The sequence below is a fragment of the Felis catus genome, chromosome C1 (genome assembly GCF_018350175.1).
Source record: "Felis catus isolate Fca126 chromosome C1, F.catus_Fca126_mat1.0, whole genome shotgun sequence".
Taxonomy (NCBI): Eukaryota; Metazoa; Chordata; class Mammalia; order Carnivora; family Felidae; genus Felis; species Felis catus.
Window position 1 is genome coordinate 41402941 of NC_058375.1, and position 25731 is coordinate 41428671.

At 38.3% G+C, this 25731-nt stretch overlaps 1 protein-coding gene across 6 annotated transcripts in view; it reads left to right on the plus strand.

Moving 5' to 3' along the window:
• Positions 1 to 8491: 8491 nt before the first annotated feature.
• Positions 8492 to 25731, plus strand: part of OSBPL9 (oxysterol binding protein like 9) — a 191603-nt gene continuing 174363 nt past the window's right edge. For all 6 annotated transcript variants that reach the window (XM_011284993.4, XM_045035813.1, XM_011284994.4 and 3 more), the window contains exon 1: positions 8492 to 8638. In XM_011284993.4, coding sequence (XP_011283295.1) covers positions 8528 to 8638 — 111 coding nt within the window. In that variant the 5' untranslated portion in view covers positions 8492 to 8527. The remainder of the gene's footprint in view (positions 8639 to 25731) is intronic.

The window sequence follows — 25731 nt, forward strand, 5'->3', positions numbered from 1 at the left end:
ATACACAAGTTAAAAATCTTGGTATTGTCTCTTACTCCTCTTATTCTCTCCTCATTTAATCCCATTGTTTAGTGAGTTATAAGATCTCATCTCCAGAATATTTCTTAATAAATATGCAACAGAGTAACTTTCCCACTCTCCATCCCTGCTATCTTCCAAGTTTAGACTCTTTCTACTGCTTGCTTGGCTTTGTAAAAATCAGTTCGTCTTCCTGCCTCTGGTCTTGCCCCTCTCCAATTTGTTCTCAATTTTGCTGTGAGTGATCTTTTAAAAAATCACTTTAGTGTAACATTTATTGATATTCTAAGTGGCAGGATGGATTAGTCCCAGTGTCTGCCCTTGATGTTTGATGGTTAATATCATCTCTAGCTTCTGATTCTGAATCTAATCCTCATTTTCTGCTCTGCTTCAGCTGCTACCTCATTTCACAAGAGGTCTGTCACTGAGGAATGTCGGAATGAGAGCTGGTGTATTTCTGCCAAGTTTAACTTTAGATGATAATCTAAAGCATGTAGTTGAACAGTTCATGTAGAGTATAGACGAAGTGCTATGCAATTGGACATGGTTTTAGGAGTCAAGAATTGTCCTTGCTCCTGGCTTTTCCTGAGGACCTGTGTTCTGACATTTGAAGTAAAGCCTGTCGATTTCTGGTTAAAACTGATTTAGTAGTTGATGGTGTTGCCTGTGTTACGTCCAAGACATTTATTTACACATAGACAATGCAAATATAGCTTGCAGCTGGGGTGGAATGGATCTGGAGTGAAAAGACCTAGATTCTAATTCTGGTTCTGCTCTTTCACTAATTGTGCTTCCTTGGACAAGCCACTCAATATCTCTGTGTCCCAGTGTTCTCATCTGTAAGATGGGTGTAATTATCTTAAAGGATTGTGGTGCGATTAAAGGAGAAAACGTAGGTGTTGATTCTTAGCATAGTCCTGGAACTTAGGTCAGTTTCAATACAGCATGTAATTCAAATCAAACAGTAATTGTTAAACACTTCTGTATACCAGGTACTGGGCTAATTTCTAGGGCTACAAAGATAAATAAGACCTGGTTGCTGCTCTTAAGAAGCTAATAAAGAAGGAGTTATTAACACTATGTAAATCTTTTTACTCAGTCTGAATCATGATGTTTCAAGATCCCAGCACTTTATCTCAAAAAATATCAGCAACATGAGGCTTTCTGTTAAATAGTGTTTCTAGAATATGAGGTTTCTATGAGAAGTGTGTAGTGTGTTTTGGGGGGGACATGTAGCATAATAAAAACACAGACGTGTGTTTACTTGAACTCAGATACTCACCAATTGATACTATTAACATTGGGCAAGTTGGCCAATCTCTTTGAATCTCACATTCTTTATTTGCAAAATGTGGAGGCTAATACACTGATAGGGTTATTGCAATGATTAAATGTGAGAAGGTTGGGGCCCCTGGATGGCTTAGTTGGTGGAGCATGAGACACTTGATCTTAGGGTTGTGAGTTCAAGCCTCACATGGGATGTATAGATTACCTAAAAAATAAAATCTTAAAAAAAATAAATATAAGAAGGTTTATGAAACTCCTTGCACAGTCTCTGGCATATGGTAGACACTCAATAGTGGCAGAATTTCCAAAAAGAAAATGGCTTTATATTACACTCAGTTGCACAGAGGTTTCATGCCCCAGGTTAGCTACTGGATAGAAAGTATATCTCTTCATCTTTAGCTTTCTTGAAGGTGTCAAACACTTGCTATGTTCTCAACAAATTTTGTTGAATTGTAATCTACAGGAAAGAGGCTACCCTAAGAAAAGGAAAGAAGGTAACTTTTATTGGCGGCTGTCCCCTTCATATATGTTCTCATTTGCTCCTTAAATTAGATAGAGATGTTACTTTCATGATTATGAAGATAAATTTAAGTCTTACAAAGGCTTACCCAAGCACAGCCAAAATGGCAGAGCTAGGATACCTCATGTTTAGCTCTTTAATTCTAGGGTCAAGTTCTTCCTATTCCATTTTGCCATCTCTTCTGGAAAAGTAATGAAAAGTCATGTAAATAAGGATAAAGAAAATATTCCTCACGTATATTGAGATCCACAGATTTCCTTTGAAAAGACAAATTGTGGCTTGCAATGGAATAGTATGAAGAACTCAAATAGCAGGTAGGTCAAACAGACTCTTGAATGTAGGAAACAGGTGATATGCTTTCAATAATTATGAAAATAGCCTTTTCCTAATAAGCACCTTCGTTTTGACCAAGTTTCTCCTTTCTATGACTTCCAATTGCATTTTCTTTGTACCTCTTTGATGAGTTTTATTTGACTTTTGTGTGTGGCCCATCCTTCCCACTAGACTGGAAACTTTTTGAGTGGAGGGACTACATCCACGTATCTATGCATAAACCAGTGTCTTTCACTTCATACAATTTTAATACATTGAATTGCTGAATTGAACTAGATGAGAAGCAAGGAAGGACAGAGTATTCTTTCAATTAATATTTATGAAGCCCCAACCATATTTCAGGTACTGCTTTCGTTTCTGGGTATACAGTTGAAAGCAAGACAGATACAATCTCTATTGTCATGGAGATTACATTTGAAGTGGGAGAGAAAACAATAAACATGTATCTCTCCCAGCATTTTCCATGATATATAATTGTTTATTTGTCCAGGAGTCTTGAGAGTGAATTCAGTAGAGAGAACATTGGATTAGGGGGAGAAGCATAGGGGTGCCTGGGTGGCTCACTAGGTTGAGCGTCCAACTCTAGATTTCAGCTGAGGTCATGATCCTGCAGCTATAGGATCGAGCCCCCTGTAGGGTTCCATGCTAAGTGTGGAGCATGCTTCAGATTCTCTTTCTCTCTCCCTCTGCCCCTCTCCCCAACTCATGCTCTCTCTTTCTTTAAAATGAAAATTAGGGGCGCCTGGGTGGCGCAGTCGGTTAAGCATCTGACTTCAGCCAGGTCAGGATCTCGCGGTCCGTGAGTTCGAACCCCGCGTCAGGCTCTGGGCTGATGGCTCAGATCCTGGACCCTGTTTCCGATTCTGTGTCTCCCTCTCTCTCTGCCCTTCCCCCGTTCATGCTCTGTCTCTCTCTGTCCCAAAATAAATAAACGTTGAAAAAAAATTAAAAAAAAATAAATAAAAAATAAAATGAAAATTAAAAGGGGGGGGGGGAAGAAGTCTAAAGTACTTATCATACTGTCCTGTCACTGCCTGTTTATATATTTTTCTTTTGCATCAGACTTCCTCATATTTAGGGGAGGGAACTCACTTTCCTGAATAGTATCAGTGACTAGCCCAAAAGACTGGCACATAGAAAGGTCTTAATAATTCTGTGCTGAATGATAGCACTGTTATTTAGTAACTCTGTGAACTTGGGCATATCTGCCCAAATTGAAAATTTGAAAATTGAAAATTCAATTTTCTCATCATCTGAAGGGGTATTACTACCTATCCCATAGGGTGTTTTAAAGACTAAATGCTCCTCTTTGCTGCCTCTAAACCAAAGGGCGGGGGAACTACCCCTTCTCCTTCATAAACCTTAGCTTCTTTAAGTCCTTTCCATTCCACTTTACCACCTGCTTTTCTGCTTTCTTGTTGTCGTCTACCTACCCCCTGGGCATTAGCCCCAATTCGGTGGTGATTTTAGCTCCTAGCTTTCTTCTTTTACACCTGTCCTGTCATTATTCTGGATGACCTCAACATATCCTAGGACAACACTTTACAACTCTTTTGCTTCTCCATTCCTGGACTTCCACACCCACAATGTGCTCCTCTCCCTGACCTTAATTGTCCATGCCTGTCTTCATACCTCAGTCTTTGCCCTCATCAGTAACTGTTTTCCTTCCAAAATCTTGACTTCAGGTGTCCACCTGAAGTTTTCATGACCACTTCTTACCCTTCAAGGTCATCTACTCCCACTCCAGCTCTTCCTTCACCTTAATAAGATTTGCAAGCCATTATTCTTTCCCCTCTTGTTCTCACTTCCTTTCTTACCCAAACTCGGTTTCATAGTCCAAAATTATAATCACAACTTGGGTATCATTGTGAACTTAATTGTCCTTCTCTCCCTTTATCCAGCTTGCTTGGTTAATCTAGCTCTCTATACACTCTGAGCTTACTCCTGAACATCCTGATATTGCTGAAGAAAAGCCAGTATCTGGTCTGTTGACTGGTTTCATTTTAAATTTGTGACCATGAACCCTAAATGGGCATGCAATACTGCCCAAGCAATCCTATTCCACTTTTATTGCTTTCTCATTCTCTAAAATGACTCTTTCAAACTTTCCCCTCCACTTTTGTGCCATGTTTCTTTGGAAAAAATTCTAAGAAGTAGTATTCATTGAGTGCTTAGTATTTACCAGGTATTTTTTAAAATAAATATTTCTTTTTTTTTAAGTTTATTTATTTTTGAGAGAGAGAGAGAGAGACAGACAGAGAGAGCATGAGCAGGGGAGGGGCAAAGAGAGAGGAAGACACAAAATCTGAAGCAGGGTCCAGGCTCTGAGCTGTCAGCAGAGAGCCCGATGCAGGGCTTGAACCCACAAACCATGAGATCATGACCTGAGCCAAAGTCGGATGCTTAACCAACTGAGCCACCCAGGTGCCCCTTTACCAGGTATTGTTTTAAGCTCTTTCCATTTATGAGCTCATTTAATCCCCCAAACAACCTACTATTATTTTTCACATATTAAAGATGGAGAAACTGAAGCACAGAGAAGTTAGAAAACTTGCCTAAGGCCATATAGCTACTAGGTGATGGGTCTGAGGACTCAAATTCAGGTACTGTGGCACCAGAGTCTACATTCTTAACCACTAAGCTTTGAGCCTTATCTTAACTAAAAGCAGATAAAAACTCATTCATCTCTCTACCATCAAACTATCAAACCATAGTATTTGAATTCATAGTCTCTGTTCTCTCTCGTGATTATGGATGAAGTATCCCTGTTCCTGGTTTCACTGGTGAATTTCACCCAACATTCTAGGAAGAATTGATTCCAATCTTCTCAAACTCTTCCAAAAAAACTGAAGAAGAAGGCACCTTCCAAACTAATTTTATGAGGCCAGCATTGTCCTGATACAGACAAAGATGTTGCAAGAAAACTACAGGCCAATATTCCTCATTAATATAGTTGTAAGAATTTTCAACAAAATGCTAGCAAATCAAATTCAACAGCACATTAAAAGAACCATACACCACGATCAAGTGAGATTCACCTCCGGGATGCAAAGATGCTTCAACATATACAAATCAAAAAATGTGACCCATCACATTAATAGAGTGAAAAATAAAAACTATATGGTTATCTCAATAGGTACAGAAAAAGCATCTGACAAAGTTCAACATTCATTCAAGATAGAAACCCTCAACAAATTGGATATTGAAGGAGCGTACCTCAACAGAATAAAGGCCATATATAACAAATCCATATTTCATTGGGGAAAGGTTGAAAGCTTTCACTCTAAGATCAGGAACAAAACAAGAGTACCCATTCTCACCACTCCTATTCACCTTATTTAGACAGAGCAACCAGGTAAGAAAAAGAAATAAAATGTATCCAGATTAGAAAGGAAGAAGTCAAATTGTTTCTGTTTGCAGATCACATGATTTTACATATAGAAAATTCTAAAGATTTCACTAAAAAATCTGAGATCTAATCCATGAATTCAGTAAAGTTGCAGGATACAAAATCAATATACAAAAATCAGTACTGTTTCTACATGCTAACACTGAATTATTTGAAAAGGAAATAAAGAAGACAATCCCACTTACAACAGCACCAAAAGCAATAAAATACTTAAGAATAAATCTAACCAAGGAGGTGAAAGATCATACACTGAAAACTATAAGACATTAATGTAAGAAATTGAAGAATACACAAATAAATGGAAAGATGTCCTGTGTTCATGGATTGGAAGAAGTAATGTTAAAATGTTCATACTATCCAAAATAAACTGTGGATTCAATGCAATCCCTGTCAAGATTCCAATGGCATTTTCTACATATAGAAAAAAATCTTAAAATTTGTTTGGAACTACAAAAGACCCTGAATAGTCAAAGCAATCTTGAGAAAGAAGAACAAAGCTGGAGATACCACATTTCCTAATTTCAAACTGTATTACAAAGCTATAGTAATCAAAACATTATGATACTGGCATACAAACAGATATATAGACCAAAGAAACAGAATCGAAAGCTCAGAAATAACCCAATGCATGTAAATATATAGTCAACTAACACACATGCATTTTTTAATCTGGAGAATGCCCATTGGAGTTGCCCCTTTATTTTATTTTTTATTGAGCATAATTAACAGAGTGTTATATTAGTTTCAGATATACAATATAATGATTCAACAGTTCTATACATTTCTCAGTGCTTATCAAAATAAGTGTATTCTTAATCCCCTTTATCTATTTCACCTGTCCTTCCACCCATCTCCCCTCTAGCTACCACCAGTTTGTTGTTGTTGTTGTCATCTCTTTTTTTCTTTGTTTTGTTTCTTAAATTCCACATATGAGTGAAATCATATGGTATTTGTGTTTCCCTAACTGACTTATTTCACTAAGAATTATACCCTTTAGGTCCACCCATGTTGTACAGTCAACTAATATTTGACAGAGGAGCCTAGAATACTCACTGGAGAAAAGATAGTCTCTTCAATAAATGGTGTTGGGAAAATTGGATATTCACATGCAAAATAATGAAATTAGACCCCTCACAAATATTAACCCAAAATTAATTAAAGACTTAATTGTAAGACCTGAAACCATAGAACTCCTAGAAGAAAATTTCTTGACATTGGTCTTGGTAATGATTTTTGTATATGATACCTACAGCATAAGCAACAAAAGCAAAAACAAACAAGTGAGACTATGTCAAATTAAAAGGCAATCAAATGTTAAAACTTCCAGTTATAGGATAAATAAGTTCTGTGGATGTAATGTACAGCATGGTGACTATAGTTATTTGAAAGTTACTAAGAGAATAGATCTTAAAAGTTTGCATCACAAGAAAAAAATTGTGTGGTGAAGTGACAGATATTAACTAAACATAGTATAGTAATCATTTCAATATATATATAGTTATGTATATAATCATGTATATATATGTAAATAATTATGTTGTACACCTTAAGCTTACACAATGTTATATCAGTTACATCTCAATAAAATGGGGAAAAAGATAACAAAGAGATTAAGCATGATTAATTTAGTCTAGATTTGCACCCAATTTTGTTTAGCTAGCAAATAGGTTCTCTGTTTAGCTCCCTCAGTGATATTCTTTTTCCTAGAGTTTGTGTTATCAGCAAAGAGAAGGGATTCATAAACACAGTACCTGAATAAAGATACTTTGTAAGTTCAGAAAAATGAAAAAAATAAAAGACAAAGAAAACCTCTCCCTTGACCTCATAACTAATTCTAGCTAATGCCCCACTTCTCAGCTCCCTTTTTAGTTCTTTCTCTCATATTTTCATGGCTGGCTCTTAACCTTCACAACTCAATTTAAATGGCATGTCTGGATCCCCTACCCCAAATATAAAGGAGCCACCCACTGGATTCCTGTTAAATTCTCTGCAAGATGTCTTTTTTTTTTTTCCTAAATCAGCATTAGATATTTTTCTTGTTTACTTAAGTTACTATTTGCTTTTCATCCCTGATATTAAGCTTTTAGAAAGCAAGGAACTTGTTTGGCTCCTTCACTGTTGCATTCCCAGAACCCTGAACAGTGCCTAATATAGCAGGACAATATCTTCATTGTCTTTATAGGCTCTAAGTGATCTACCCTTACTTTTCTGACCTTGTCTCCTACTACTTTCTTCTTAGCTCACTGTTCCACTCACAGTGAACTTGCTGTTCCTTCAACACGCCAGGCTAGTGGTGTTTGCACTTGTTATTCCTTCCCTTGGAAGGCTCTTCCCCCAGCCTTCCTCCTTCACATTCTTTAGGTCTTTGCTCAAAAGTTACCTTCTCATTCAAGCCTTCTCTATTTGAGAATTTAAAATTGCATCTCCTAACTCTCTGCCTCTTTCCTTGCTTAATTTTTCTCTATAGCACTTACCAGTGTTTAATATACTACATAATTTACTATTTATTTTATTGCCTGTTCACCTCTACCCCTCATGAAGTCTCTGTTGAATCCTCAAAGCCTAAAAGAGTATCTAGCACAAAACAGCAAATATTTCTTAAATGAATGGATTTGTGAAATTAATGTATAAATGAATATCAGATGTGAAATCCTTGGGACGTGTAAGATATCATAATGGGTAATAAAATTACTTATGTTAACAAACAGTCTTAGCGGTATTCAGGCTTATACTTCTCACATCCCTGGCACCGAGTCCTGCACACAATAGGCGCCCCAAAAAAGCTTGTTTGAAGTTGATAGCTGGGGGTGTGGGTGGGCAGTTTACGACGAGAAGCACCAGCTGGCCCCGCCCCGGCCCCGCCTGGTCCCTCCCCTTCCCGCGGCGGCCCCGCCCCCGCATGGTGAATTCCTTATAGGCGAGTGACGTCAGGCCGTTTGTTGTCATTGGCGGCTCCCAAGATGGCGTCCATCATGGAAGGGCCGCTGAGTAAATGGACTAACGTGATGAAGGGCTGGCAGTACCGTTGGTTTGTGCTGGACTACAATGCAGGGCTGCTTTCCTATTACACGGTGAGACCTCGGGGGGCAAAGCTCCGAGTGCCTCGGCGGTCGCTATCTCTGAGGGGGGACGGGCTTTTTGGTAGCCGGGTAAAGGTTGCTAAACTGGGGGTGCCGCCGTACGAGAGGGTTCCCTCGTGGGGGAAGGTTTTACGTCCAGGATAGCCAATGAGGGTGAAGAAGATGCTGGCGCAGCCAATAAGCTGGCAGTGGCTGTCTGATTTATGGGTTAGGGGCGAGCCGCGTTCCTTTTTTAGGGTCTGGTATTGATCTGTGGTGGGATTCAGCGCAGATATAGATGAGTGAGGGTGATCGTAGCCATGATTTTAAAGTGTCAGGTCGCGCAGTCCACGAGGTTCTCCCCCACATTGTCATGAACTTGACATTGGCCCCTCCAGGGCCTGTAGACGGCCGCGCCCCTTAGCTTCCTTCCAGGGATTAAAGAGCTCTGCCTTCTCGGAGCAGCGGTCAGACAAGCTTAGCCAGGTCCTAAGGTAACTGGCTCTCCCGCAACCCGAAGCCGAAATCCCTCCTGTCTGCCCAAATTGAGTGTTTCTTTCATGGGATGCACTCTTCTATTCTGTGAGAGGCGAGCCTAACCGACACCTTAACTTTTGAAGCCAAGGACTTCCAACACAGGAGCCTCTTGTTAACGAAGAGAATGGCTAGTGCGGTGTGTCCTGAAAGTTGTACTCTGGGGAGGGCTGAGTTCAGGGCTTCACTGTCGTTAAACGCGGATCAGTGCCCATGGGCAAGTGCACGAATTGCCACGAATCTGTCTATCCCTTCTACACCTACAGCATTAGAAACGGAAGGTGGGTGGTATTAGAGAAATTACTTACAAAGTTACTGTCTTTGAATGGTGTATAGTTAATAATAGCCAATGAAAGGGAGGAAACCACTTAAAAGGACAAAATAGAATCCTTTGAAATCTTCAGAAAATAATAAAAAATATCATTATAGAGGAAGGGTTAATGTGAGAAGTGGGGACATTAGTATTTATTTTTCATTTAAAAATATTTATTGAACTCCCACTATATATTAATTATTACTACTTTGGACTAGGTGTGTGTGCACACACGTGGATATTCACCATTTTTTTTTTTTTTCCTCTGGAGCTTATATTCTAGTTTAGTGATTCCTTTAATTCATTTTACTCACAGTAACTATGCAAGGTAGGTATTTTACAGTTCTGGAATCTGAGGCTCCAGGCTTTTAAGTTATTTGCTCAAGATCACAAAGCTAGCAGTAAGTGGTGTAATCAGGATTACAAATTTCTTGGCTTTCTGACTATTTTCACTGCACTTCACTTTCACCTCAGGGAGGAGAAAAGTGCAAGCTGTAAGTTACTAAAGGCATGTCTGCAGAAGTAAAAAAAATATAACTTTCAGCATCCTTTAACTATCAACTTCCTTGCTCTATATACTTTTTTAAAGGGAGAAAAAGACCAAACCTGAATGAGATTTAAACCCATCATTCAAGATTATCTTTAGGTAGCCATGAAAGTGAGGCAACTGAACATTATATACTGAAAATTCTGGGATAATGAAATCCCATGGCTTAGATGCATGTAAAGTAATGTTGGGTTTTAGTAGATGTGATAATCAGAAAATCCCATGGACCTTTCTAGCCTATTCAAGGTAATTTCAATAAGTGGCACTATGGAATTAAGTTAACTCTACAAATCCTATTGTATTGGTCTAAATTCTAGGGCTGTACTGGAGCCCTAGCTAGGGTTCTTAGGAACTCTTAGCCTAGACAGAACCTTCCTTCTTCCTGTTTTTCTTCCTTTTATGTATCCTTTACTGCCTCCCTGCCCTTTTAGTTTTTGAATACCTTGATAGATCCTTGCCTTACTGGCTAAACACACTTTTCTTTTTTTCCATATACTCCCCTGCCTGCCACTTAATTTCTCCCTTCTGAGACCACACTCTATAAAACATCATCATTGCCAGCTGAAGGAGGTATCATATTTCTTACTAGTAGATATTTTAGAAGGCTTCCCCCCCCCCCCTTTCTAGTTCTTTGGTGTTAAAACATTTGCTTGTAGAGAAACAGCAGAGAAGTATAAAGTAAAATGATCTTGTGAAAATAAAATGATACCTAATCCCAAATTAGAGGAGGTCCAGCAAAGATGGGAAGAGGATAGGTAATCACTTAAAGACTAAATAGGAGACACGTTGAATGTTGTCAATGACTTCTATACATTTGGACATTGTTTTTGTACATTAGGATTTGGGAGGATTAGAAGGTACAGTTTAGTGCATGTAGCTGATAACTTGGAGCTGCATCTTCCAGGAAGAGTATCTGAATTAGTTACATAGCCTTTTAAGCAGAGTGATAAATAGCAAGTCACTCTGTTCCTTGTTTCCAGAATCATTTAGGCTCTGGTCCGGCTCTATGGTTGGAGATCTGTTCCAAGGTGGCCATGAAAACCCTGAACTAAAGTAGATTGGCATTGGTTTAGAGTTGTCCTGTACTGAAAATTGATTATTGGGATAATCTCAGTGTTGGGTTAGAGTCACTGGGATTGCCATGGACTGAATAGATTTACCTAAACTTCACCTCAGTCTGAATCTTTTTCTCTGGGCCTGGGTCTAGACCTAGACCTATTGTTCTCTGGGAATGGATGGTCTTTTTACTTTACCTTTCTTTTATTTTCATAATCTGTGAATTTTCTGTTTTTGAAGAAGAACTTCATATAGTGTTGCTCTGTCCAATACAGGAACAGAGAAACTGATTATCTCTTTTAGGAAAGTAGATTTAGGCAGTCCTTTCAGCTCTAGTTCAGTATCTTAATTATTAGAAACAATATAATGTAGTTCATTCCGTAAGCAACTAATAGGGATTGTATTGTATGTGATGGAGATACAGAAGGTGAGAGAGTCCTTCTACCTAGAAACTTACAATCCAGCAGCAGACACCTAAACATAATTTCAAAAAAATATGATAAATTTCAAAACAATATGATAAATTCTACAATGGAAATAAGTAAATAGAGTGCTGTGGGAACATTGCCTAGAAAAGGTGAGGGAGACATTTGAGCTGAGATTTACAGGATAAAGGAAGAAAAGAAGAAGGGCATTTCAGGCAAGGGGAAATATGCACAAAATGGGAAACTTGAGAACATAAAGGTGCATTAAGAAGACACTGAGAATTTCTGAGCAGCTCTAGTGTAAAGATGTGTAAGGGAGATAACAGGAGATTGAGTGCAGAAGGCATTTGGAGCCATAGATCAGGCCTGGAGATGTAGATCTGTAAAATTTAGCATATAAATTATTATTATGTATTTTTATTGAATGAGATACCCAGAAAGGGCTAAGGTATAAATTTGGGAACACTGTGAACAGCCAACAATTTATGTGAATCATGATCACAAAAGAAGCTGAGAAAGGAAGAAAAATTGAGGGAGTTATAGATAAGTGAGGAGTTGGAAGGTTAGAAAGTGAAAGTCATGTCTTTTGTGAATTTATCATATGTTTATTGAGGACCTACTGTGTGCCAGGCAGTATGCTAGGCAGAGGCGTTAAAATGGTAAATAAAATGGAAATAATCCATGGTTTCATGAAACATAGATCTACTGGGGGATACAGCAAGTAAGAGCTATGATAGGGGGCATAGGATGTTTGGGGGCTATGTAGGTAGGTTCCTTGACTCAGTCTTGAAGGGTTAGAAAAGGTTTGCTGTGACCTGAATGAGTAGAGGCTAGCCATGTGAGCAGAGAGAGAGAACTGCTTGAGATGGAATAAATGTTTTTGGAGCAGACAAGAGTAAGGAGTTTGAGAGTTCTAGAGTTTGGTCTGTGAGATGGACAGCAGTGACATGAGCTGGAGAGGGAGGCAGGGGCTAGATAATGAAATGCTTTCTTAGCCTTCATGGTAAACCATGCTAAGGATTTTGAACTTTACCCCCAGGGCAGTGGAAAGTCATTTAAGTGTTGTGAGCACTTTTTATTACAGAAAAACTTTTATTATAGGGGCACCTGGGTGGCTCAGTCGGTTAAGCATCTGGCTTCAGCTCAGGTCATGATCTCACGGTTCATGGATTTGAGCCCCACGTCGTGCTCTGCACTGACAGCTCAGAGCCTGGAGCCTGCTTCAGATTCTGTGTCTCCTTCTCTCTCTGCACCTCACCCTCTTGTGCTCTGTCTCTGTCTCTCAAAAATAAATGTTAAAAAAATTTAAAAAAATACATAAAAGATGATAGTAAAATGGATTCCTGTCATCCAGCATGTACAGTTATCAACATATGGCCAATTTAGTTTTGTTAATATTTCCACCACCCTTTCTTCCCCATTGGATTATTTTATTTTATTTTATTTAATATTTTAGACAGAGAGAGAGCCTACGAGTGGGGGAGAGGGGCAGAGGGAGAGAGAGAATCTTAACCAGGCTTCATGCTCCCACAACCCTGGAATCATAATCTGAGCTAAAATGAAGAATCAACTGTGCAACCAACTGAGCCACCCCAGGTGCCCCCACCCCCTATTGGATTATTTTAAAGTAGATCCCAGATAGACTGTATGTCATTTCATTTGTGAATATTTTATTTATTTATTTATTTATTTATTTAAAAACCTTCTTTTTTTAAAATTTTTTAACGTTTTTTATTTATTTTTGAGAGAGAGGCAGAGCATGAACTTCTTTTTTTTTTTTAATTTTTTAACGTTTTTTATTTATTTTTGAGACAGAGAGAGGCAGAGCATGAACTGGGGAGGGACAGAGAGAGAGGGAGACACAGAATCGGAAGCAGGCTCCAGGCTCTGAGCCATCAGCCCAGAGCCCAACGCGGGGTTCGAACTCACGGACCGCGAGATCGTGACCTGAGCCGAAGTCGGACGCTCAACCGACTGAGCCACCCAGGCGCCCCCATTTGTGAATATTTTAGATGTACTACTAAAAGTTAAGGTCTCTCTCTTTTAAAAAAATGTTATCACAATAGCATTATTAAAACTGAATAATACTAACATGTGCCTGGGTGGCTCAGTTGGTTAAGCCTTTCTTTCATCTCAGGTCATGACCTCACGGTTTGTGAGTTTGAGCCCTGAGTTGGGCTCTGCACTGACAAGTGTGGAGCCTGCTTGGGATTCTCTCTTTCTCCCTCTCTCTCTGCCCCTCTGCCATTCTCTTTCAAAATAAATAAACATTAAAAAAGCCAAAATAGGGGCGCCTGGGTGGCTCAGTCGGTTAAGCGTCCAACTTTGGCTCAGGTCACGATCTCACAGTTGAGTTCGAGCCCCGTGTCGGGCTCTGTGCTGACAGCTCAGAGCCTGGAGCCTGCTTCACATTCCGTGTCTCCCTCTCTCTCTGCCCCTTCCCTGCTCATGCTGTGTCTCTCTCTGTCTCAAAAATAAATAAACATTAAAAAAAAATTTAAAAAAAAAGCCAAAATAATAATTTACTAATATCAGATATCCAGTCATGTTCAATTTCCTTGGTTGTCTCAAGCATCTCTCCCTCACCAGTAGGTTCGAGTCAGGATTCTGAATAAGATCCACACATAAAATTGCATCTCTCTTTTAGTTTATAGGTCCTCCTTCCCTCTTTTTTTTCTTTGCCACTTATTTGTTGAAGAAACCAGATAATTTATTCTGTAGAGTTTTCTACATTCTGGATTTCACTGGCAATGATCTGTGGTATGTTTAAACATGTTCCTTTGTTGTCTGTATTTCCTGTAATACAGGAACTGTATAAACTGATAATTAGAGCTAGAAGCTTAATCAGATCCATTTTTTTTTCTTTTGGGTGAGAATTCTTCATAGGTGGAACATATTATATCAAGTGGCACATGATGTCTGATTGTCTTTATGATTTTAAAATTGGTCAGTAGGGGGGTACCTGGGTGGCTCAGTCGGTTAAGCATCTGACTTCTGCCCAGGTCATGATCTCACTGCTCATGAGTTGGAGCCCCACGTTGGACTCTGTGCTGACAGCTCACAGCTTGGAGCCTGCTTCAGATTCTGTCTCCATCTCTCTGCCCCTCCCCAGCTCGTGCTCTGTCTCTTTCTCTTTCTCTCTCAAATATAAATAAACAAAATTGATCAGTAGGTATAGGTGAAATTTGTATTTTTTAAAGAATACTGTCATTACAGAGAAATAATTGGGTCATATTGACAGGACTTAGTGATTGGATGTGAACAAAATTGCAGGAGTTGTCTGATGAAATCCAAGTTTTTGGTTTCACATGGATGAATGATGATAGGGAAGACAAACAGGTTCGGGGAAAGATTGCTTTAGGGCATGTTGAAATTGACGTAAAGATGTCCAATAGTATGGAATTTAGGAAAAAATCTGGGTTACAGATCTATATTAGCTTTATACATGGAGAATTGAGAGAGTGAGTGAGAATAATTAAATAGGATGCTGAGAGACACCATTGGATTAGTTCTCTATTGCTTTGTAACAAATTACCCCAAAACTTAGCAATTTAAACTAACAAATATTATCATAGTTTCTGTGGCCCAGTACTTTGGGAGTGACGTAGCTGTGTGGCTCTGGCTCAGGGTCTCAAGAAGTTGCAGTCAAGACGTTGGCTGGGATTGTAGTCCTGTGAATGGCTTGATGGGAGCTGGAGGATCTGCTTCCAGGATGACTCACTCTCACATCAGTTGGCAGAAGGCCTCAGTCCTTACTGGCTGTTAGAAGGTGGCCTCAGTTCATCACCAGTTAGCCTCTCCAGACTAGACTAGTGTCATCATGACAGGCTTTATGGTTTCACTCAGAGGGAATGATCAAAGTAAAAGCAACAAGGAACTGCAGTGCCTTTTATGTCTTAGTCTGAGAATTCTGCCTTATTTTATTCATTAGAAATGAATCCTACAGTTTAGCTCACACTCATGGGATGGGAATTACAGGCATGGGGAGGGCAATTAGGCTCTACCTTTTGAAACGAGTGTCAAAGAATTTGTGGCCAGATTTAAAAAAAGTTATTTTTTAATGTTTATTTTTGAGAGAGAGAGAGACAGAATGCAAGTGGGGGGGGTGGGGGCAGAGAGAGAGGGAGACACAGAATCTGAAGCAGGCTCCAAGCTCTGAGCTGTCAGCACAGAGCCTGACGCGGAGCTTGAACCCACAAACCGTGAGATCATGGCCTGAGCCAAAGTCGGCTGCTTACCCGACTGAACCACCCAGGTGCCCCTGTGGACAGATAATTTTAAGTCACAATCACATTCAAGGGATTGGCAGAGAAAAAAAAAAAAACTGTAATAGGAAAGTGACAAGGGACAGCTAGAGATACAAGAAAAATCAGAACACTGGCAGTCAAAGTGGGAATCGTGAGTTGGCTTAAATGTGGTTGAGAGGATTGAATAGGTGAAGTCTAAAAATATCCATTGAATTGATCAATTTGGACATACAGATGCCCTTAGTGAGAGCAGTTTCTGTGGGGTGGTAGTTGTGGAAGGAAGGCCGATTGGAGTGGTTTAAAGAGTAAATAAGGTATAAGAAATAGAAAAAGTGAGTGCACATTACTCAAGATACTTCATTTTGAAAGAGGCAGAGAGGAATATGGATTGAGGGGGAGGGCTTCTACGATAGGGGTTGGCTTAAATGTTGTGGAGACAGGAATCAAGGTCCATATTAAAAATGAGGGTACAGTGAGGACTTAAGGAGTATAGTAAAGCTTTAAATCAGTGGCCTTGGGACCTGGAAAAAGGAATAGCTAGAGACACATTAACGGTTAATCAGATTGTTTGAGAAACTAGTTGGGATTATAAAATATAATTTGTTTCATCATTACCCCAAAATGTTTAACTCTCTTTCTTGATTTGCATTGTTTTTATAACATTTTGGAGAGAAAGTTAGAAACAATGAATTAGTAAGTTGCCAGAGCCACCCAAGGTATTATTTGCAAAAGAATCATTAGAAAAATCATGTGTTCTTTGCTATTACTTGCTGCCTGGAAGAGACTCATAATGATTTTGCATTTCAGAACCACTGGTAGTTGAAACACATTCAAGTGTTATTCGGCAGTCCTTAGCATTGTTTTGGAGGATGATCAAAATTTTGAAAAGCTTAAGAATATGTGTTTTTCCTGCAAAGATGTAGAAGAGGTAGTGTCAGATTCTCCTAGGAAGATACCAGCACCACTCCCATCAAACAAAAGTGAATTTATACTTTTCTAAATAAACTGTTCTTGACAGTTTTTATTAAGCTTAAATGGTATGTATTAGAAATCCAAAACTGATAAAGTGGCTTTTGAATTGTAAAAGGAACAAGGGGCGCCTGGGTGGCTCAGTGGTTAAATGTCTGGCTCTTGGTTTCAGCTCGGGTCATGATCTCACGGTTCATGGGTTCTAGCCCCATGTCAAAGTCTGTACTGACAGTACAGAACCTGCTTGGGATTCTCTCTCTGCCCCTATCCTGCTGGCTCTCTCTCTCTCAAAAGAGATAAACTTAAAACAATAGTAAAATAAATAAAAGGAACAGAACAAAAATTGTATTTAATCTACATGTCCTGAAAAGAAAACAAAGAAAGCTCATAAAATGGTAAGTGGTATCAGTGTGAAGAAGTATATGGAAATTTTATATCTTTTGCTTTCTTGAATACTCTACTCAGCCTTGATTTTTTTCCCTGTTTTAATACCCTTGAAACTTGCTCATTTAATTCTTTGGGGATTTAATCATTTCACATTTGTTATCATTAGCTAGTTGTATGTAGAGTACATTCTTTATCTGTACAAGTTTGTAAACTCTTCAATGGCAGTACTGAGCATTGTAATCTTCAAGCCTTACACTGTGGCACATTGTTGTTGTAGTGAATGTAATGTCCAAGGCCCTTAAAACTTGGCTTAGAGATGAGATTCAGAAGGCTGTTTTGGAATTGTTTTTTACACAGCCTTGTAAATTTTGCAGGTTGTACTAATAGCAAATATGTACGTCTTCATGCTTTATGTAAAGCCTTGTATCAACAACAGTGGCTTTTGTTTAATTATCTAGAGCCTGTAGAAATGTGTGGATCTTGTGCTTAGTTTGTTCCATCAGACAAGCAGTCAGCTCTTGCTTCTGTTGTAAGCAGTTTTGTTGATGGTAATAATTTGTGGAAGGACAGAAAATAGAGTTGTTCTCAAACATGCCACTCCTGTATGTGGCAATTGTGATAGGGTTAGATTTTCAAATAATTACATAATTCCAATCAAAGGTAGAACAGTACACAAGTGATTTAGATTAATAATTTGATTCCTTTTCTTGCTTATAGAGAAAGGCAAACAAATGGCCAGTCCACTTATTTATTTTCCTTCTCACTTTATCATGAAGGATTCTCTTCATAGACTAGTTCCTTAAAAAAAGGGAATTTACTTTTTTTTTTTGCAAAAGTTAAGTTTACAAGGTACATGGAATCATACAAATGGAATTATATTCAAGGGAAGTGTTTTGAGGTATTCATAATTTTTTTAATTTCCCATTCACATGACAATGTTAAGATTATTATGAAAGTTGATTTTGTTTCCTGGAGTTTTGTTCACATGAAGCCTTCATGCTAAGATTGTCTACTCATTTCATTTCTTGGATTTTATTTTAGCATTACTGCTATAGCACAGGCGGGTGGATAAAATATTGGGTGAATATTTGCTTTGTCACTCTGCCAGATGTCTCTACATTCTCTCAACCCTTCTCTTTCCTCCATTATTCAGAGAAGGTCCCATGCTTCCGAGACAATGGAATACATTTAGTGGGAATACTTTCAACATCGTGTACCCATGTAACTACCTTGTTACTATACCTGCTTTCCTGCCAACCCTTGCCTGCATCTGTCCCCATCTGAGTGGAAGAGGTAATCCTTGGGTGTTCTGATTTCAATCTGCTCACAAATTTTCATAGGACCTCAGTCTGTAGATTTTCTCCTTCATCTGCTTTTTCTCTACTCCCTTTCTCTCATGTAACTTCAACTTCCTTTTTATGTATGGACTTTTGTGATTTCTCTTTTTTCTTTTTCTAAGTTTATTTATTTTTTAATTTACATTTTTTTTTTTTAGTGTTTATTCATTTTTTGAGAGAGTGAGAGTGGGGAGGGGCAGATAGAGAGGGAGACACTGAATCCAAAGCAGGCTCCAGGCTCTGTGCTGACAGCTCCGAGCCCAATGTAGGGCCCAAACCCACCAACAGGGAGATCATGACCTGAGCCGAAGTCGGGTGCTTAACTGATTGAGCTACCCAGGCGCTCCAGTTTATTTATTTATTTGAGACAGAGTGAGTACTAGCAGAGGGAGAGGGAAAGGGAGAGAGAGAGAGAGAGAGAGAGAGAGAGAGAGAGAGAGAGAATCCCAAGCAGTCTCTGTGCTGTCAATACAGTGCTTGTGTATTGAGATTGAGTGGCCTCAATCTCATGAATCATGAGATTATGCATGACCTGAGCCAAAATCAAGAGTCAGACACGTAAGCCACTGAAGCCACCCAGGGCTGCTTTTGTGGTTTATTTTTAAGAATATTTATTTTGCAATACGACAATTAAACATCTTTGTTGTTGGGGCGCCTGGGTGGCTCAGTGGGTTAAGCATTCGACTTCGGCTCAGGTCATGATCTCAAGGTGCGAGTTCAAGCCCTGTCTGTATCTGGCTCTGTGCTGACAGCTCAGAGCCTGGATCCTGCTTCAGATTCTGTGTCTCCCTCTTTCTCTGTCCCTCCCCCATGCGTTCTCTCGCATGTGCTCTCTCTCTCTCAAAAATAAATAAATGTTAAAAACATAAAAAAATCTGTGTTGTAACAATTTCATGTGGAAATTTTGAGTAAATCTTTGGGTTGCCTGTTGCTTTTTGTTCTGTGTGTAGTGGTGTGTGTGTGTGTGTGTGTGTGTGTGTGTGTGTGTGTGTAACAGTTTTACTGGGGTAGTAACTCACATACCATCTATTTGAAGGATACAGGTACATGGTTTTTAATATATTCATAGAATTGTGTAACCATTTCCACAGTCAATTTTAGAAAATTTTCATCACTCCCCAAATAAACACTGTTTCCATTATATTCGTACCAGTATTTCACCCCAGCATAGGCAACCACTAATCTACTTTTGGTCTCTATAGATTTGCCTATTTTGTACATTTCCTTTACTAGAATCCTATTATAAAACTATTCCTTAAATAATTCTAACATGGCTTCTTTCATTTAGTTTTCAAGATTCATCTATATTATAGCACATATCAGTACTTTTTACTGCTGAATAGTCTGTTGTATGAGTATTACACAATTGTATTTATCCATTCATCAGTTAATAGATATTTGAGTTGTTTCCACTTTTTTTGGCTAGTGTGATTAATGCTACTATGAACATTTGTATACATAAGTTTTGGTGTGGACATATGTTTTCATTTCTCTTAGATATATAAGAGTGGAATTGCTAGGCCATATGATGACTCTATGTTTAACCTTATGAGGAATTGCCAGTCTGTTTTTTAAAGCAGCGACACCATTTTACATTCCCACCAGAGGTATAAGGGTTCCAATTTCTCTATATCCTTGCCAATATTGTCATTATCTGTCATTTTGGTTATAGCCATCCTAAGTGGGTGTAAAGTAGTATATTATTAAGGTTTTCATTTGTGTTTCTCTGATGGCTATTGATGTTGAACATCTTTTCATATGCTTATTGACCATTTCTATATCTTTTCTAGAGGAATATCTATTCAGATCCTTTGCTAATTTTTAGATTGTGTTACTTGTCTTTTTTATTAAGTTGTAAGACTTTTTTTTTATGTATTCTAGATACAAGTCCCTTATTACATACATGATTTACAAATATTTTCTCCTTTTTTTTTTCTTGATGGCATTCTCTGAAGCACAAAATTTTTAAATTTGATTATGTTTAATTTAACTTATGTTGCTTGTGCTTTTGGTGACAAGAAACCATTGCTTAGAGGCGCCTGGCTTGCTCTGTTGGTAGAGCACAACTCTCAATCTCAGGGTTGAGTTCAAGCCCCACGTTGGGTGCGGAGCCTACCTAAAAAAAACCCAAAAAAAACCAAACCCGTTGCTTAATCTAAGGTCACAAAGGTTTATACCTGTGTTCTTCTAAGAGTTTTAGAGTTTAAGCTCTTATGTTTAGGTCTTTGATTCATTTTGAATTAATTTTTGTATATGGTGTCATATTCTAAGGGTCATATTCTTTTTCTTAGATTTTATATTCTTTTTAATTTTTTTATTCTTTTGTGTATGGATATCCAGTTATAATAACACCAATTATTGAAAAGACTTTTTTTTTCTTGTCACCGTGTTGAAAATCAATTGACCATAAGCATGCAGTTTTATTTCTGAACTCACAGTTCTACTCCATCTATCTTTATGTCTGTCCTTATATCAGTGTCACACTGTTTCAATTATTATAGCTTTGGGTTTTTTTTAATTTTTAAAAAGTTTACTTATTTTTTTTGAGAGAGAGGGTATGCACCCATGAACAGAGGAGGGGCAGAGAGAGAGGAAGAGAGAGCGAATCCCAAGTAGGCTCCACACTGTCAGCACGGAGACCGACTCGGGGCTTGAACCCACAAACTGTGAGATCATGATCTGAGTTGAAATCAAGAGTTGGATACTTAGTTAACTGAACCACCCAGGTGACTCTCAATTGTTATTTATAGCTTTGTAATAAGTTTTGTAATTGGGAAGTATGACTTTCAGCTTTTTTTTTTTTTTTTTTAAAGATTGTTTTGTCTGTTTTAGGTTCTTGAAATTTCCATCTGAACTTTAGGACCTACTGACTTTTTTATTAACAAATTGACATGGTCATATTTCTCTCAAGTAGAAAAATGTCTCTTCTAATGCTGTGTCTCCCTGGAAATACATCCTAACCTCTTAAACCTGTGGAAAGTTTCTACGTTGTATCTCTTTATCCATCTTATATTTACTCTGCAGCGGTCTTTACCTCCAGATTTTACTGAAAATCCTAGCAAAGGTCTCCAGTGATAGCTTTGTTGCTAAACCCAATAGGTACTTCTTCACACTTAATTTTTTTTAATTGTCAAGAAATTTTTAATATAATTCATTAACAAATGAAAAATTATAAATCACATGATTTTATTATATGATAACATTGACATTTTTTATATAAAATTTATTGTCAAATTGGTTTCCACACAACACCCAGTGCTCATCCCAACAGGTGCCCTCTTCAATGCCCATCACCCACTTTCCCCTCCCTCCCACCCCCATCAACCTTCAGTTTGTTCTCAGTATTTAAAAGTCTCTTATGGTTTTTCACCTCCTTCCCTCTCTGTAGTAATGTTTTTTCCCCCCTTCCTCCCCCTGGTCTTCTGTTGAGTTTCTTAGGATCCACATAAGAGTGAAAACATATGGTATCTGTCTTTCTCTGCCTAACTTATTTCACTTAGCATAACACTCTCCAGTTCCATCCACATTGCTACAAATGGCCAGGTTTCACTCTTTTTCATTGCCAAGTAGTATTCCATTGTGTATATAAACCACAATTTCTTTATCCATTCATCAGTTGATGAACATTTAGGCTCTTTCCATTATTTGGCTATTGTTGAGAGCGCTGCTCTAAACATTGGGGTACAAGTGCCCCTATGCATTGGTACTCCTGTATGCCTTGGGTAAATTCCTAGCAGTGCTATTGCTGGGTCATAGGGTAGGTCTATTTTTAATTTTTTGAGGAACCTCCACACTGTTTTCCAGAGCAGCTACACCAGTTTGCATTCCCACCAACAGCGCAAGAGGGTTCCCATTTCTCCACATCCTCTCCAGCATCTATAGTCTCCTGATTTATTCATTTTAGCCACTCTGACTGGAGTGAGGTGGTATCTCAGTGTGGTTGTGATTTGTATTTCCCTGATGAGGAGTGACGTTGAGCATGTTTTCATGTATCTGTTGGCCATCCGGATGTCTTCTTTAGAGAAGTGTCTATTCATGTCTTCTGCCCATTTCTTCACTGGATTATTTGTTTTTTGGGTGTGGAGTCTGGTGAGTTCTTTATAGATTTTGGATACTAGCCCTTTATCCAGTATGTCATTTGCAAATATCTTTTCCCATTCCATCGGTTGCCTTTTACTTTTGTTGATTGTTTCCTTTGCAGTGCAGAAGCTTTTTATCTTGATGAGGTCCCAATAGTTCATTTTTGCTTTTAATTTCCTTGCCTTTGGGGATGTGTCAAGTAAGAAATTGCTGTGGCTGAGGTCAGAGAGGTTTTTTCCTGCTTTCTCCTCTAGGGTTTTGATGGTTTCCTGTCTCACATGCAGGTCCTTCTTCCATTTTGAGTTTATCTTTGCGAATGGTGTAGGAAAGTGGTCTAGTTTCAACCTTCTGCATATTGCTGTCCAGTTCTCCCAGCACCATTTGTTAAAGAGGCTGTCTTTTTTTCCATTGGATGTTCTTTCCTGCTTTGTCAAAGATGAGTTGGCCATACTTTTGTGGGTCCAATTCTGGGGTCTCTATTCTATTCCATTGGTCTATGTGTCTGTTTTTGTGCCAATACCATGCTGTCTTGATGATTACAGTTTTGTAGTAGAGGCTAAAGTCTGGAATGGTGATGCCTCCCGCTTTGGTTTTCTTCTTCAATATTACTTTAGCTATTCGGGGTTTTTTGTGGTTCTATACAAATTTCAGGATTGCTTGTTCTAGCTTTGAGAAGAATGCTGGTGCAATTTTGATTGGGATTGCATTGAATGTGTACATAGCTTTGAGTAGTATTGACATTTTAACAGTATTCTTCCAGTCCACAAGCACAGAATGTTTTTCCATTTCTTTGTATCTTCGTCAGTTTCTTTCATAAGCTTTCTATAGTTTTCAGCATACAGATCTTTTACATCTTTGGTTAGGTTTATTCCTAGGTATTTTATGATTCTTGGTGCAATTGCAAATGGGATCAGTTTATTTGTCTTTCTGTTGCTTCATTATTAGTGTATAAGAATGCAACTGATTTCTGTACATTAATTTTGTATCCTGCAACTTTGCTGAATTCATGTATCAGTTCAAGCAGACTTTTGGTGGAGTCTGTCGGGTTTTCCATTTATAGTATCATGTCATCTGCAAAAAGTGAAAGCTTGACTTCATCTTTGCCAATTTTGATGTCTTTGATTTCCTTTGGTTGTCTGATTGCTGATGCTAGAACTTCCAACACTATGTTAAACAACAGCAGTGAGAGTGGACATCCCTGTCGTGTTCCTGATCTCAGGGGGAAAGCTCTCAGTTTTTCCTCATTGAGGATGATATTAGCTGTGGGCTTTTCATAAATGGCTTTTATGATGTTTAAGTATGTTCCTTCTATCCCGATTTTCTCGAGGGTTTTTATTAAGAAAGGATGCTGAATATTGTCAGATGCTTTTTCTGCATCGATTGACAGGATCATATGGTTCTTACCTTTTCTTTTATTAATGTGAAGTATCGCATTGATTGATTTGTGAATGTTGAACCAGCCCTGAAGCCCCAGAATGAGTCCCACTTGATCATGGTGAATAATTCTTCTTATATGCTGTTGAATTCGATTTGCTAGTATCTTGTTGAGAATTTTTGCATCCATATTCATCAGGGATATTGACTTGTATTTCTCTCTTTTTTTTTTTTTTGCTGGGTCTCTGTCTGGTTTAGGAATCAAAGTAATTCTGGCTTCATAGAATGAGTCTGGAAATTTTCCTTCCCTTTCTATTTTTTGGAACAGCTTGAGAAGGATAGGTATTATCCCTGCTTTAAATGTCTGGTAGAATTCCCCAGGGAAGCCATCTGGTCCTGGACTCTTATTTGTTGGGAGATTTTTGATAATTGATTCAATTTCTTTGCTGGTTATGGGTCTGTTCAAGTTTTCTATTTCTTCCTGTTTGAGTTTTGGAAGTGTGTGGGTGCTTAGGAATTTGTCCATTTCTTCCAGGTTGTCCAGTTTGGTGGCATATAATTTTTCATAGTATTCCCTGATAATTGCTTGTATTTCTGAGGGATTGGTTGTAATAATTCCATTTTCATTTGTGATTTTATCTATTTGGATCATCTCCCTTTTCTTTTTGAGAAGCCTGGCTAGAGGTTTATCAATTTTGTTTATTTTTTCAAAAAACGAACTCTTGGTTTCATTGATCTGCTCTACTGTTTTTTTAGATTCTTCTATATTATTTATTTCTGCTCTGATGTTTATTATTTCTCTTCTGCTGGGTTTGGGGTGTCTTTGCTGTTCTGTTTCTATTTCCTTTAGGTGTGCTGTTAGATTTTGTATTTGGGATTTTTCTTGTTTCTTGAGATAGGCCTGGATTGCAATGTATTTTCCTCTCAGGACTGCCTTCACTGCATCCCAAAGTGTTTGGATTATTGTATTTTCATTTGCATTTGTCTCCATATATTTTTTAATTTCTTCTCTAATTGCCTGGTTGACCCATTCATTCTTTAGTAGAGTGTTCTTTAACCTCCATGCTTGGAGGTTGATTTTTTCCTGTGGTTGATTTCAAGTTTCATAGTGTTGTGGTCTGAAAGTGTGCATGGTATGATCTCAGTTCTTTTATACTTATTAGGGGCTGTTTTGTGGCCAATATGTGATCTATCTTGGAGAATGTTCCATGTGCACTTGAGAAGAAAGTATATTCTGTTGCTTTGGGATGCAGAGTTCTAAATATATCTGTCAAGTCCATCTTATCCAATATATCATTCAGGGCCCTTGTTTCTTTGTTTATTCTCTGTCTAAATGTTCTATCCATTGCTTTAAGTGGAGTTTTAAAGTCTTCTGCAATTACCACATTCTTATCAATAAGGTTGCTTACGTTTGTGATTAATTGTTTTATATATTTGGGAGCTTCTGAATTCGGTGCATAGACATTTATAATTGTTAGCTCTTCCTGATGGATAGACCCTATAATTCTTATATAATGCCCTTCTTCATCTCATGTTACAGCCTTTAATGTAAAGTCTAGTTTGTCTGACATAAGTATGGCTACTCCAGCTTTCTTTTGACTTCCAGTAGCATGGTAGATACTTCACTATCCCCTCACTTTCAATCTGAAGGTGTCCTCCTCAGGTCTAAAATGAGTCTCTTGTAGACAGTAAATAGATGGGTCTTGTTTTTTTATCCATTCTGATACCCTTGTCTTTCGGTTGAGCATTTAGTCCATTTACATTCAGTGCTATTATGGAAAGATATGTGTTTAGAGTCATTGTGATATCTGTAGGTTTCATGCTTGTAGTGGTGTC